The sequence below is a fragment of the Oreochromis aureus genome, linkage group 22 (genome assembly GCF_013358895.1).
Source record: "Oreochromis aureus strain Israel breed Guangdong linkage group 22, ZZ_aureus, whole genome shotgun sequence".
Taxonomy (NCBI): Eukaryota; Metazoa; Chordata; class Actinopteri; order Cichliformes; family Cichlidae; genus Oreochromis; species Oreochromis aureus.
Genome location: NC_052962.1, coordinates 7693976 through 7706567, shown reverse-complemented (window position 1 = coordinate 7706567; position 12592 = coordinate 7693976). Strand labels below are relative to the sequence as shown.

General features: G+C 39.6%; 1 protein-coding gene across 1 annotated transcript in view; it reads right to left on the bottom strand.

Annotated features, from left to right (window-relative positions):
- col22a1 (collagen, type XXII, alpha 1) overlaps nucleotides 1-12592 on the bottom strand; it is a 67543-nt gene that overhangs the window by 24745 nt on the left and 30206 nt on the right. Inside the window, exons 23-35 of the mRNA XM_031741708.2 lie at nucleotides 12433-12486; nucleotides 12224-12277; nucleotides 8152-8205; nucleotides 6393-6446; nucleotides 6214-6267; nucleotides 6037-6090; nucleotides 2806-2859; nucleotides 2663-2707; nucleotides 2514-2576; nucleotides 2150-2203; nucleotides 1943-1984; nucleotides 1824-1856; nucleotides 148-201 (exon numbers count right to left, since the gene is read on the bottom strand). Coding sequence (XP_031597568.1) covers nucleotides 148-201; nucleotides 1824-1856; nucleotides 1943-1984; nucleotides 2150-2203; nucleotides 2514-2576; nucleotides 2663-2707; nucleotides 2806-2859; nucleotides 6037-6090; nucleotides 6214-6267; nucleotides 6393-6446; nucleotides 8152-8205; nucleotides 12224-12277; nucleotides 12433-12486 — 669 coding nt within the window. The remainder of the gene's footprint in view (nucleotides 1-147; nucleotides 202-1823; nucleotides 1857-1942; nucleotides 1985-2149; nucleotides 2204-2513; nucleotides 2577-2662; nucleotides 2708-2805; nucleotides 2860-6036; nucleotides 6091-6213; nucleotides 6268-6392; nucleotides 6447-8151; nucleotides 8206-12223; nucleotides 12278-12432; nucleotides 12487-12592) is intronic.

Sequence of the window (12592 nt, the reverse complement as noted above, 5' to 3'; positions counted from 1 at the left end):
TTAAGGAAAGTCTCGGGAGCTCGCTCACTGTAACAGGACATCCTTGCTGCAGCAATGTCAAATCTCTACTGGCACCTAGTGGGATCCTGAGTGTATTGCTGGATGAAGCTTGGTTATGTAAAAAGAGGAAGTGAAAACTAAACTCACCATCTCTCCTGGTTTCCCTTGATCCCCTTTCTCTCCTTTCTCTCCAGGTCTCCCCTTAAGGTAAAAGCAAGCAATGAAATAAATGGCAAAAATGCATAAGACGAGAAGAGTAAGAACAGCGTTTTATGTATACTGATCAGGGATAACATTATGACCACCTGCCTAACACTGTGTTGTTCCCCTTTTTCTGCCAAAACAGACCTGACTCGCCGCATGGACTCTACTAGACCCCTGAACGTGCTGATGGTGTGATGTGGTATTTGTTACCAAGATGTTGGGCAACACATCCTGTAAGTCCTGTAAGTTGTGAGGTAGCATCTCCATAAATCGGCCTTGTTTATCCAGGACATCCAACAGATGCTTGATTGAACTGAGTTCTGGGGAATTTGAAGGTCAAGTCAACACCTCAAAGTCATTGTTGTGCTCCTCGAACCATTCCTAAACCAGTTTTGCTTTGTGGCAGGTGGCATTATCTTGCTGAAGAGGCCATAGCCATCAGGGAGTAGTGTTTTCATCAAAGGGTGTACATGGTGTGCAACAATGCTTAGGTAGATGGTATGTGTCAAAGTAACATCCACATGGATGGCAGAACAGCAGAACATGGCCCAATGCCTCTGCATGCTTGCCTTTTTCCCATAGTGCATCCTGGTGCCAAGTGTTACCCAGGTAAACAATACACACACACCCGCCCATCCATGTGATGTAGAAGTAAATGTGATTCAACAGACGAGGCCTGTTGTCCAGTTCTGATGCTCACATGCCCATTGTTGGCGCTTTCCCTGGAAGACAGGGGTCTGCATGGGAACCCTGACAGCTCTGTGGTTATGCAGACCTATACACAACAAACTGATGCTCTGTGTATTCAGAATCAGAATGAAGTTTTTCAGCAGTTTGAGCTACAGTAGCTTAACTGCTGGATCGGACCACACAGGACAGTCCATGGCCCTGTCACTGGTTCACCACTGTTCCTTCCTTGAACCACCTTTGATAGACACTGACCACCAGACCAGGAGCACCCCACAAGAGCTGCAGTTATGGAGATGCTCTGACACACTTGTCATAATCTGGCCCTTTCCATATGGAAAAGAAATAGTAAAAACTTATAAAAGACTTGCATAAGATGTGGCCTACTTCATATAGTGAATCATATAAGGCTTATATGATTTACTCATGAAAGTGGCCACTTTCTCATTACTTTCATATATTGTTTTAGTAAGTATCCAAAACATACAAGTTTCATTTATATGATTTTTCAAGGGATCTTATATCTGTTTTCACTCTTGTATGCTTTTCATACAAGTTTCACACAAGACCGATACAAACTTTATAAGATTTATATATATCTTTTCCATATGGGTTGTCACACTCCCTCAAATCCTCACACTTGCCCATTTTTCCTTTTTCTAACACATCAATTTTGAGGACAAAATGTTCACTAATGTTTCCTAATGTTCCCTAATATATCCCACCTACTAACAGCTGCCATGATGAAGAGATAATCAGTGTTATACGCTTCACCTGTCTGTCAGGTGTCAATGTCTGATCGGTGGTAATATAATATGTAAACAATTTTTTTTAAATCAAGCAAATTAAAAGAAACAAACAAACAAACAAAAAAACAGCCATTCTTCCCAGATTTGATTCTGGAGTGTGTGAAATAGAAGAAGCGTACTCACAGGTTCTCCGGGCTCAGGAATGACGTTTGCAACCTGTGAAGAAGAAAGCAGGTGACATTTCACCACATCTGCACTCTATTACAGTTAACACGCACACAAACAGCAGAAATATTACTCACATTTCCCGGAATGCCCGGCGGTCCCATAGCTCCCACTTCACCCTGAGGCAGGAGACAATATGTTCAGAGTCTGGATGCTAATTACCTTATTACAGCTAATACTGCAGGGTGACCATTAGTGAGACAAATACAGCAGCGTTGCTCCTATTCCTTCACTTTATTAAGGTGTCCAAAATATAAAAGAGGTTCCGGATTTTTCTTTTTTACCTTGTCGCCTTTTTCACCTTTTGGCCCAACTGGTCCTGTCTGTCCTCTTTCTCCCTATGGTAAACAAAATATTCATTTTTTTTTTACAAATCTCAGATATTCATGTGCATATTAATACAGGGAACTAAGAACTTTATAATTGGAAAGTCAGTCGGTCTCAAAATGGCATCTGGGAACAACCACCGGGCCCCTAGGGTTCCCAGGAGGTCACCCAGTGCAATTAGGGACATTCATTTTACTGGAGCTGACTTTAATAGAAATGATTACATAATGTACAAAAGTGAAGTAAGGACAGTGCCCCATGTTTGCAGAAGTAAATCAGAGATGTCGCTGTAAATGACTGTGAAAGCTTTGAGAACCTTACCGGCACGCCTCGGTCACCTCGTGCTCCAGCAGTACCTGCCTGTCCAGGGGCACCAGCTTCCCCCTGGAAAAAAAATTAAATGTAAATAAAATGTATTCCATAAAATCCAAATGCCAAACAAACAAAAACGAAGGCAACTGTGAGCTCACTCTCTCCCCTGGAGGTCCTCTTGGTCCAGGAGGCCCTTCGTCGCCCTGCAGAGAAAATGCACTTGTTAATATGGCGGTTTTCTGAATAAATAACACAACAAGCACAAGCTCAGTGTATTTCTGGGTAAGGTTAATCACGTTACCTTGGGTCCAGGCTTGCCAGGAAAACCATCTGTTCCACGCTCGCCCCTGGGCCCCTTTAGAGACACAAGATTATAATTTAGATGTCATACTTTCAAAACTCGTCCCAGCCAAAAGCATTTTCCAGGCACATCACCAGCCCGGTGGCACCAATGAGCCCACTGTTTAGCAACCAAAACATTTTTTTAAAAGTTTGCTTGTGGTTTCTGTGCAACTTTTCTTTTATGAGGAAGCAGAGTTTGGATGAGCAGCCTGGAGCTTGCCTCCAAAGTTGCCCAACAGCCACAACACACACAACTCTGCAGAGTCTCACTCGGTGTGAAGAATCTCCCAATCAAATGTACCAAAGCCCTGAGATTCGCAACAACGGTAAAAAGAGAAGAATAGACTTGTTTTCTGTGATATTGTGATTTTGGATTTGTTTTGCTTTGTCATTTTATCTTTTCTCATCCATGTGTACACTGCGAAGATGTAAGATTTAACTAAATTTATGAATATGGTCAAAACGACCTGCTGAAGTTTAAACTGAGCATCAGAATGGGGAAGAGAGGTGATTCAAGCAACTGTGAACGTGGCCCGGTTATTGGTGCCAGATGGGCTGGTCGGAGTATTTCAGACACTGCTGATCTACTGGGATTTTCCCACACAGCCATCTGTATGGTTTACAAAGAATGATCTAAAAAAGAAAAATATCCAGTGAGCAACAGTTGTCTTGTTTAAAATATCTTCTTGTTGTCAGAGCACAATCGCCAGATTGCTTTGAGTTAATGGAACAGAATCGAAATATCCTTTATGGTCCTTCACTGGGAAAATTCAAGTGTTCCAGCAGCAAAGTGACAGTCAGATGGAGCATACAGATTCACACAAACGTAAAGAATATAACATAAAAAAACAATAAATAAGAGTGTACGGGGCAAATTTACAACTTAAGAAAAGAAAAGAGTGCTGTACAGTTATTAAAAGTAGCACATTCAGATTCAAAGACATGTTGAGTAGGATAATTTACAAAAAGATGTACAAAAAGTGCTGTAATAATAGGAAAGCAAATGTAATTCAAATAACCAATTATTACAACTAAGGTATCAGAGAAGATAATCTCTGAACACATAAGATTGTGCAGATGGATTAAAGCAGCAGGAGACCAGTTCTGTCAGCTAAGAACAGGAAACTGAGTCTACAATTCACACAGGCACACCAAACTAGATCACAGAGGCTTGTGAAAACGTTACCTGATCTAATGAGTCTGAATTTCTGCTGTGACATTAGGATGGTAGGGTCAGAATTTGGTATAAAAACATGGAAGTGTAAATCTACCTTCTATCCACTGCCTTCTTCAAAATATGGCACAAGGAATTAAAGCTATTCTGACATCAAAAGATGGTGCTCATGGTACTAGCTGTGTCACTTTTAAGTCCAAAAGGCCAGTATGACTGTTGCCACCTGCAAAAGCTGCTTAGCTATCACAGCCCATGCCACAAAGCTTTCAGTGCACATATTTGTGCTGCTGTTAATGCCGGTGGTTTTGAGCTTGAACTTGAGTCAGCAAACTGTTAACGACTTTTTAAAGTGTTGACGACTGTACACCTCTGCACTCGGTGAACCCAGCTGTGGACCCTAAATGCTTCCACTGTGTAATACCACTTACAGCTGAGCGATGGTGGCCTCCTCTTACAGCGTCGTATTCAAATTCAACAAGTTCTTTAGAACCATATATTCTTTCACAAATGTTTGCAAAGGCAGACTCCATTACTGCATGCATGGCTTGACTTTATACACCTGTGCCAATGGGACTGGAAACACCTGAGGTGTGGGCTAATATTTTTGTCTCCATGATTTTTTTCCAGTATATTCCGTGGTTTAGTTATGCTGACACTCAAACTTGGTTCATAATTACCTGAAATAAATGATCAAATGGTAAAAGCCTGAGAACCAAAACCTTTCCTTGTTGGTAGCTTGTAGCTTAGAGACTCATCAACATTACAGGGGTCAAAAATGAATACATGTAAAAGTTTTTCTTCTGAGATTATGTGGAAGAACACCACAAAAATATGAATAATATACATTAAGACTATTATTCATGTCTGGCCTTACGTAGATGAAATTACAAGTATTTACCAAATAAAACCTCTCCAGATTTCTTATTTTATTCACAAATTCCTCACAAATAGACTCAGAGTTTATTGTTCTTCATTGTTCTTAGCATATCTACTTCCCCTCCAGCATGTTTTGAGCCCCTTTGAGGACATCTGCTACCACTGCTACGCAGACGATATCCAGTTATACATTTCTTTTAAGCCCCAAGATGTTTCTAAGCTACAGATTTTGAATGAGTGCTTAGATGTCAAATATCTGGTTCAGTCCTGCTTTTATCACTTAAGAAACATTTCTAAACTAAGCCTCATTGTATCTTCTACTGAACTGGAAATTGTCATTCATGCTTTCATTTCATCATGACTGGACTGCTGTAATTCTCTGTTTACATGTTTAAACAAAAACTCTTAGGAGCGTCTACAGATTGTTCAAAACGCTGCAGCAAGACTTCTAACTGAAACATCTGAGTATTCATTTGTGACACTGTTGCTCATACAGCTGCACTGGCTCCCCATTGAATTCAGAGTCCATTTCAAGATTCTGGTACTGACTTATAGAGCTCTTCATGGACAAGCACCTGCCTACGTCACTGAACTTCTACAGCCCTATGTCCCTAGCAGGTCTCTTAGGTCATGTGACCAGGGTCTACTTGTCATGCATCATACAAGGCTGAGAACTAAAGGAGACAGAGCTTTTGCCACTGTGGCTCCCAGACTGTGGAACTCCCACTGAGCTTAAGATCTCTGGACTCAGTAGCTTCTTTTAAAAAACAACTAAAAACACATATTTTTAGAATTGCATTTTGTTAACTGTTGTCTGTTTTGTGTTATAGTTTGTTATCCTTGTGTGAAGCACTTTGTGATCTTTTATCTAGAAAAGTGGTATATAAATAAAGTTTTACTTACTTACTTACTTAATAGTTTGAATGCCAAAAACTGCTCATTAGCTATTTGCTTTATCAGTTAGCAAGATCTAAAGTTTCTAACTGTAAATGTCTAATCTGCTGCTGGAAACAAGGCTGATCTGCAGAGTGAGAGAGAAAGTTTGGAATTGTGAAACAAACAATAAGCTAACCGTAATCGTTTTGATTAGCACACCTTGAAAGTTTGTTCATCGTAGGCAAATCTAAAAGTTTCACTCACCATGGCACCGTCATTTCCAGGAAGACCATCCAGTCCATCTTTACCAGGAATACCCTTTGAAAATCAGACATCAGATGCAGACGTTCGGTGACACACACAGGGGAACTACCAACAAACACTTGGCATTATAAGTACCAGCATTAAGTTTTTATTTAAGCCCGCAAAAGTTTAACTTACAGGTTTTCCAGCCTCTCCCTGTTTGCCTGGAAATCCAATTTCACCTGGCAGACCCTTCGGGTGAGAGAAAAAACACAAAGGCATCTCGTCATGTTTTGAAGCAAATCTTCCTTCACTGCTAAATCTCATGAGCAAAAATAAAGACTGTCATTTCTAAAGGTCAGTTTCTAGTCACTTACGGGAGGTCCAGTGTTTCCTTGGTTTCCTGGTGGTCCAGGTGGACCCTGAGGACCCTGAAAAATAATTTTTATAGCGTGTGGAAAAAGTTGACTTGATCATATACACAGATATTTAGATGTTTGATGAAATAGATCCAGCTTTTATTACAAGAACAATGTGCCAAGATCTAATTTTCTTTTCCAAATATTTGAAAAAAATGTCTAAATTTGAATTTATTTTAAATTTTAATCATATGGATTTCCAGAAGGCAAAGTTGAAATCATTAGCACTGAGCAGCCACTAGAGGGGAGTATTGCAGCACAGTTTACCATCAATTCAACCTTGGCTAGTGCTTGAACACAGGGGACATTTCTGTTTGGCTACAGGGAGCAATTTGGGAAATTAATTGGTATAACCTGTTGGTTTTAATTTAGCCTGTTTATTTTCCCTCTATTAAAACATACAATGAAGAGACCTTTGAGAGCACTGCAGCAATTTTATGCTTTGTAGACCACAACAAATATTGAGCAGCCCACATAATTTAAATAGCAAATTATTCCTCCTCAGTTCTCCGTGAGAGGTCATCGGGGCATTACAGGAAGCACTGACGTAAGATGTTCATAAACAACACATCATGTAAACAGAGCTGCATAGAGGATGATGCTATGGCAACGTAAAATGAGTATTACATTTTTCCAAAGCAACATAAAGTAATGATGCTTCGCCATCCCTAAAATACAGACAACATATTGTGATTTTGGTTTTCCGTGTTATTTTTAAAGACCGTATAAGATAGAAACTTGGGACTCATTTAAGAAAAGCCCAGTATACCACTGGGCTTTTCTTAAATGAGTCCCAAGTTTCTATCTTATACAGTAGCTGCTGTTTTGTGAGCCTCTATGCTGCTCACATGTAACTGTTAAGGATGAGGTAATGCTGGCTGGTCTCACCCATGAATACAAGTAAGGTTAATATGTACTTTATGTCTAGCTGTGGCTGAAAAAGAGGATTTGGTTAGTACGGCAGTCTCAATGGACATTGAGTCCTGTCCACTAGAGAGTGATGGCTTACCAACAAATCAAAATGATGCTAAACTCAAGACTTTTTTTATAGACACTACTTCATATTTGCATTATTGCAAAATTAGGCAACATTTTGTCAGGATTATTCAGAATGGGGGGAAACTACATGTGAGCCACACAAAATACAGTAAAAAATATTTGAATACAGCTCCAGAATCTGGAAGTTCATTTCTAGTAATTTTTTGTAAAGTAATACATATTTGTTTAAAAAAATGCATTACATTCACAGACTGTATAAAAGATGGTCATGGCTTCCACGTCTAAACAGTTCATTTTAAAAGGCCACCAGGGGGCGATAGCTGTGGTTACAAAAAAGCTTCCAGCCTACAGAAGTGTACTTACATTTACATATTTGTCCATTTGCTCAAACATTTCGGTCATTCAGTCAGTGTCAGAAAGGAGATTTTTCCAGGATGTGCTCATTGTCAGACCCATCTCAGGGCTTCAGAATGGGACTTCACAAACCATCACAGTAGCTACGTTCATCTTTTATACTGTCTATTACAACTTTTTGTAGCTTTGTTTTTATAGTAGTGCTGTATTTTTCTGGAATGTACACATGGGTAAATAGATTCGGTCTGCACATCTCTTGTGATAGATGTATTTATAGGTTTGACCTAGCTTTGATAAAAAAACAACTCATAATCACTATCATCACTTTACATGCTGCAAAATCCAATATCCAAATGGTTCTTACAGCAGGTCCAGGAAGGCCATCGATGCCTGGGAGTCCACTGTCACCTTTCCTTCCCTATAAGATAACAGTATATTAGAATGAAAACAATGAAATGAACAAATGATAACAATAATAAAATATTCAGCACGAAATTGTCTTAGTAACATCTGAGAAATGTGAGCTTATATTTGCTACTGAGGGGTTTAGAAACTTTGGAGTTCAGAGCGCAGTACTCTGAGCTATTCAGAACTTCTTCTAACACAACAATCTTGAAAACAGCTTTCAGACCTTAAAACTGGGAAAGAAAAATGGGAATATTTTAGCTGAGCCGCTTTCATTTGGTACATATCACAGGGAAAATAGAAAGCTCTGAGATTTTGGTTGAACTTCAGTAAGCTGCTGATGACAATGATGTCATCTCTGCCTGTGCTCCACTGATGGTCTCATTTTACAAGTTGAGAAGCTGTTCCTCAAACATTAGTGTATTCACGTGCTTTTATGTGGGAAGGTTGAGCAACACTAATCCAGTAGACAGCATTTCATTTCACTTCTCTCTCCCCAACCAGTCGCAGCAGATGGCCCCGCCCCTCCCTGAGCCTGGTTCTGCCGGAGGTTTCTTCCTGTTAAAAGGGAGTTTTTCCTTCCCACTGTCGCCAAAGTGCTTGCTCATAGGGGGTCATATGATTGTTGGGTTTTTTTCTGTATGTATTATTGTAGGGTCTACCTTACAATATAAAGCACCTTGATGTTGTGATTTGGCGCTATATAAATAAAATTGAATTGAATTGACTTTGGGTAAAATCTCATAGTCATGTTGGGTGTAAAAAAAGTGTAAAAAGTAACGTGTTAAATCTAACAATGTAACAATTTGATTAATTTAACACATTACGGTACTAAATTCAGAAATTGCATTACAGTTAGAATTATGTCATTAGCTGCATTCTACAGGATCTTCAGTTATCGGCATGTCAGGCATATAGAAAGAAAAAAATAAAATTTAAACAAACATATTTTTTCTTCCTGCACATTGGGATACAGTCCGCTGATTTCACTTTGTAAGAAAATGATGGATAGGTCTACAGTGGAAATATGGACATTACTTTTAATAATAAATAATGAATGTAATAATAAAAAAAATTGTTTAAGATTATTTTATGGAGTAACAAAAAGGAGTGTAACAAATCACTTTTTCTGGGAGTAAATGAGTAACGTACAGCATTACTTTTAAGAAAAGTAACAAGTAATGTGTAATACATTACTTTAGTTAGGTCATGACCCCAGCACTGCCTAGAAAGTATATTTGTATTAACAAAACCAAGATGTGAAATTGTTGTGGGTTCTAGCTGTTATGTGTAGGGCAGCACGGTGGTGCAGTGGCCTCACAGCAAGAAGTGCCTGAGTTTGACTCCACCATCTGGTCAGAGCCTTTCTGGATACTCTGGCGTCCTCCCACAGCACAAAGACATGCAGTTAGTGGGATTCAGTTAATTGGTGATTCCAAATTGCTCATAGATGTGAATGTGAGTGTGAATGGTTCTCTGTCTTTATGTGTTAGACTGGTGACCATCCAGGGTGTACCATGCCTATCGCCCTGTCGTAGCTAAAATAGGCTCCAGTGCCCCCCAGACCCTGATAATGATAAGCGGAAGAGGATCGATAGTGTAATTGAGAAACATTAGTTTTGGGGCAACTCACAGTTTCCCATTAAAGCTATGGTCAAATTATACTTAAATCACACATTTACTTCATGATTTATTTATAAAACATCTATATTCTCACTATGTAAGCTACTTTTCAACTAGTCACAAAATTTTACTGTTTTAATCTTTTTTTTTTAAATCCTTTTGTGATGATTGCTGTTGTTTCTTCTGCATTCACATAAAACTACATGCTGTCAGATTTTTCTTAATAAGTTTGTTGATGTAATCATCTTCAGTCCTTTAAGAAGTCAGTCAGCATTCCAGGCTTCAATCAGCGATCATATAAGGATAAAGGTGAAGAAACAGGACTCAGCAGCATTGAAACCAGACAACTGATGACTGCTTTTCAGCGGCGGAGGTGAAAGCAGCCCAATCTATACCTACTCAACCATATGGCCAACTCTATTAGCACTGGCAATAGTGGAGGCCAACCCATTATCACAGACCAGAGCCTAGCTTTAACTCCCTCACCTCCACACACACACACACACACACACACACACACACACACACACACACACACACACACACACACACACACACACACACACACACACACACACACACACAGACTTATTCCCTGTGAATCTTCAGAGTGGGTTTAACAATCCTAAACCTGAAAAAAAATAGGTCAAACTTCTCACAGTCTGTTTTTCTGAACGATTCTCTTGGAAAGTACCCCATGAAGCTGCAAAGTACTTCAGCAGGACTTCCACTGATATCATGAAAAAAAAACAAGGCTACATAGAGGGATGTTTTCTACATATTCTGAAACATAAACCCAGTGTGGCTGTTTTATTAATGCTGTTAAAGCATAAATATTTTGGAGGTAGAGAGTTCGTCTTTTGACAAGGTTTGGCTTGACTGTGTTGCCCAGCTGAGCAATGACAAAGTCACATACTGCTGATAAGAAGTTCATTGCTTCCAGTAGAGAAGGGAGGGGAGAGGAGGTCACTGTCTTTGTTAATATTTTGGAGGAACAAATTATGTAGAACCACTGTGTCTGTTTTAATTAATGTAATAGAACCAGTGTTGAGAGAGAGAGAGAGGAAGAAGTATACAAGACACAAGGGACGAGTTGTTAGAGAGCACTGATAAAAGCTACATCATAGGCTCTGAGTAGCATGAAGAATAAACAGCAGCTTTCTTGATTCTATACAAAGAAGCAAGATATATGGAATTATGTAGCAAAGAAAAAATTGATAAATGACTTGCATTTTAGATTCCTCAAAGTAGCCACACTTTATTAATCTCTGGCTCTCTTCCACAGCATGTCTTTTATCTTGTTTTCCTTCTCTCACCCCAACCGCGGCAGATGGCCCCGCCCCTCCCTGAGCCTTGTTCTGTTGGAGGTTTCTTCCTGTTAAAAGGGAGTTTTTCCTTCCCACTGTCGCCAAAGTGCTTGCTCATAGGAGGTCACATGATTGTTGGGTTTTTCTCTGTATGTATTAGATGCATCTACTAGGAGTGCACAGTGGTCCACCAGTATTTTTATGCACATAATGGAGCTGCAGGATAAGAATTTGGAATGAGGCCATGAGTAGTGCAAGGTCACAGCAGCATTTTTGCCAAGTTTCTTAAAGATTATTTTTTTGTCCCCTGATTTCCAAGACATTGAGGAAGAATTTTACAAAACCACACAATTACATGTTCTGACAGCACAGAGTTAAGGTTACCGCAGATGACGATTTAGACCTGACAGGAATTAGCTAGATCCAAACCCCTACCCTAAACCCTAGATAGACTGCCTGTGTCCTGAAGGTGTTAATCCTCTGAGGCCTCATTGTTGCTCCCCGTTTGTCGTTGTCTCCCCTCCCTCACGCCCAATCTGTTGCAGCAGATTCAGTTTAATTCAGTTTTACTTATTTTGCACCAAATCATAACAATCACCTGAAGGCGTGGTGAAGACCCTACAACTACACAGAGCAACAATCAGATGCCCCCTGTGAGCAATGCATCACAACTTGTTGTGATTTTGAGCTACATAAAAAAAATTGATCTGAACTGAATTGAACTGAATATCATTTTCAAGCTGAAACTCTTCCTGTGAGTTTAAAGTACCCCGTATTCACTCAGTTGCTAAAACTGTCAATGCCATATTCAAAAGTAAGGTGAAAAAACAAAATGTGTCCGAGTTCCACTGTAATTTAGTTTGAAATTGCTGAGTAACATAAAACCAAAAATACAATTTGGCAATATAATAAGAACAAAGAAACAGGCTGCTCCTCACATGACATCTAACCACGAGGCACGGTTCTATCTGTGTCCTGTGGTTAGAGCTGGAAACAGAAAGTCAGATGATGCAAAGATAAAACAATCATCAGGTGAATTGAACCTCCCCCGGTACAATAAGGTGATATTCCAACACCCTCCCAACAAAATTAGATTCTTACCCTCTGGCCAAATTCTCCAGGGTTACCGGGTAAACCTTGTTCACCAGGAGGACCCTGAGGAATAAATCACCAAAAATGAAAACCGGAAAACTGGCATGTTAATAAATTGTTGAGCATTGCATCTGATTGTGGCTTTTCAACAACAGCAACTATCAAAAGCTAAACAGCAGGAAAGAGGAAGAAACGAAATAATAAATCAGGATCCTTACAGGAGGCCCTGGGGGTCCTTCAGCACCTGGAGGCCCTTGTGGTCCAGGCTCACCCTGAAACAGGTCAAACAGACACGTTTTATTACAGTAATAGTGAAAAATTTGTGAAATTAATCATCGATATTTTCAATATACATTTAAACTTACTTATCCTTTGTCA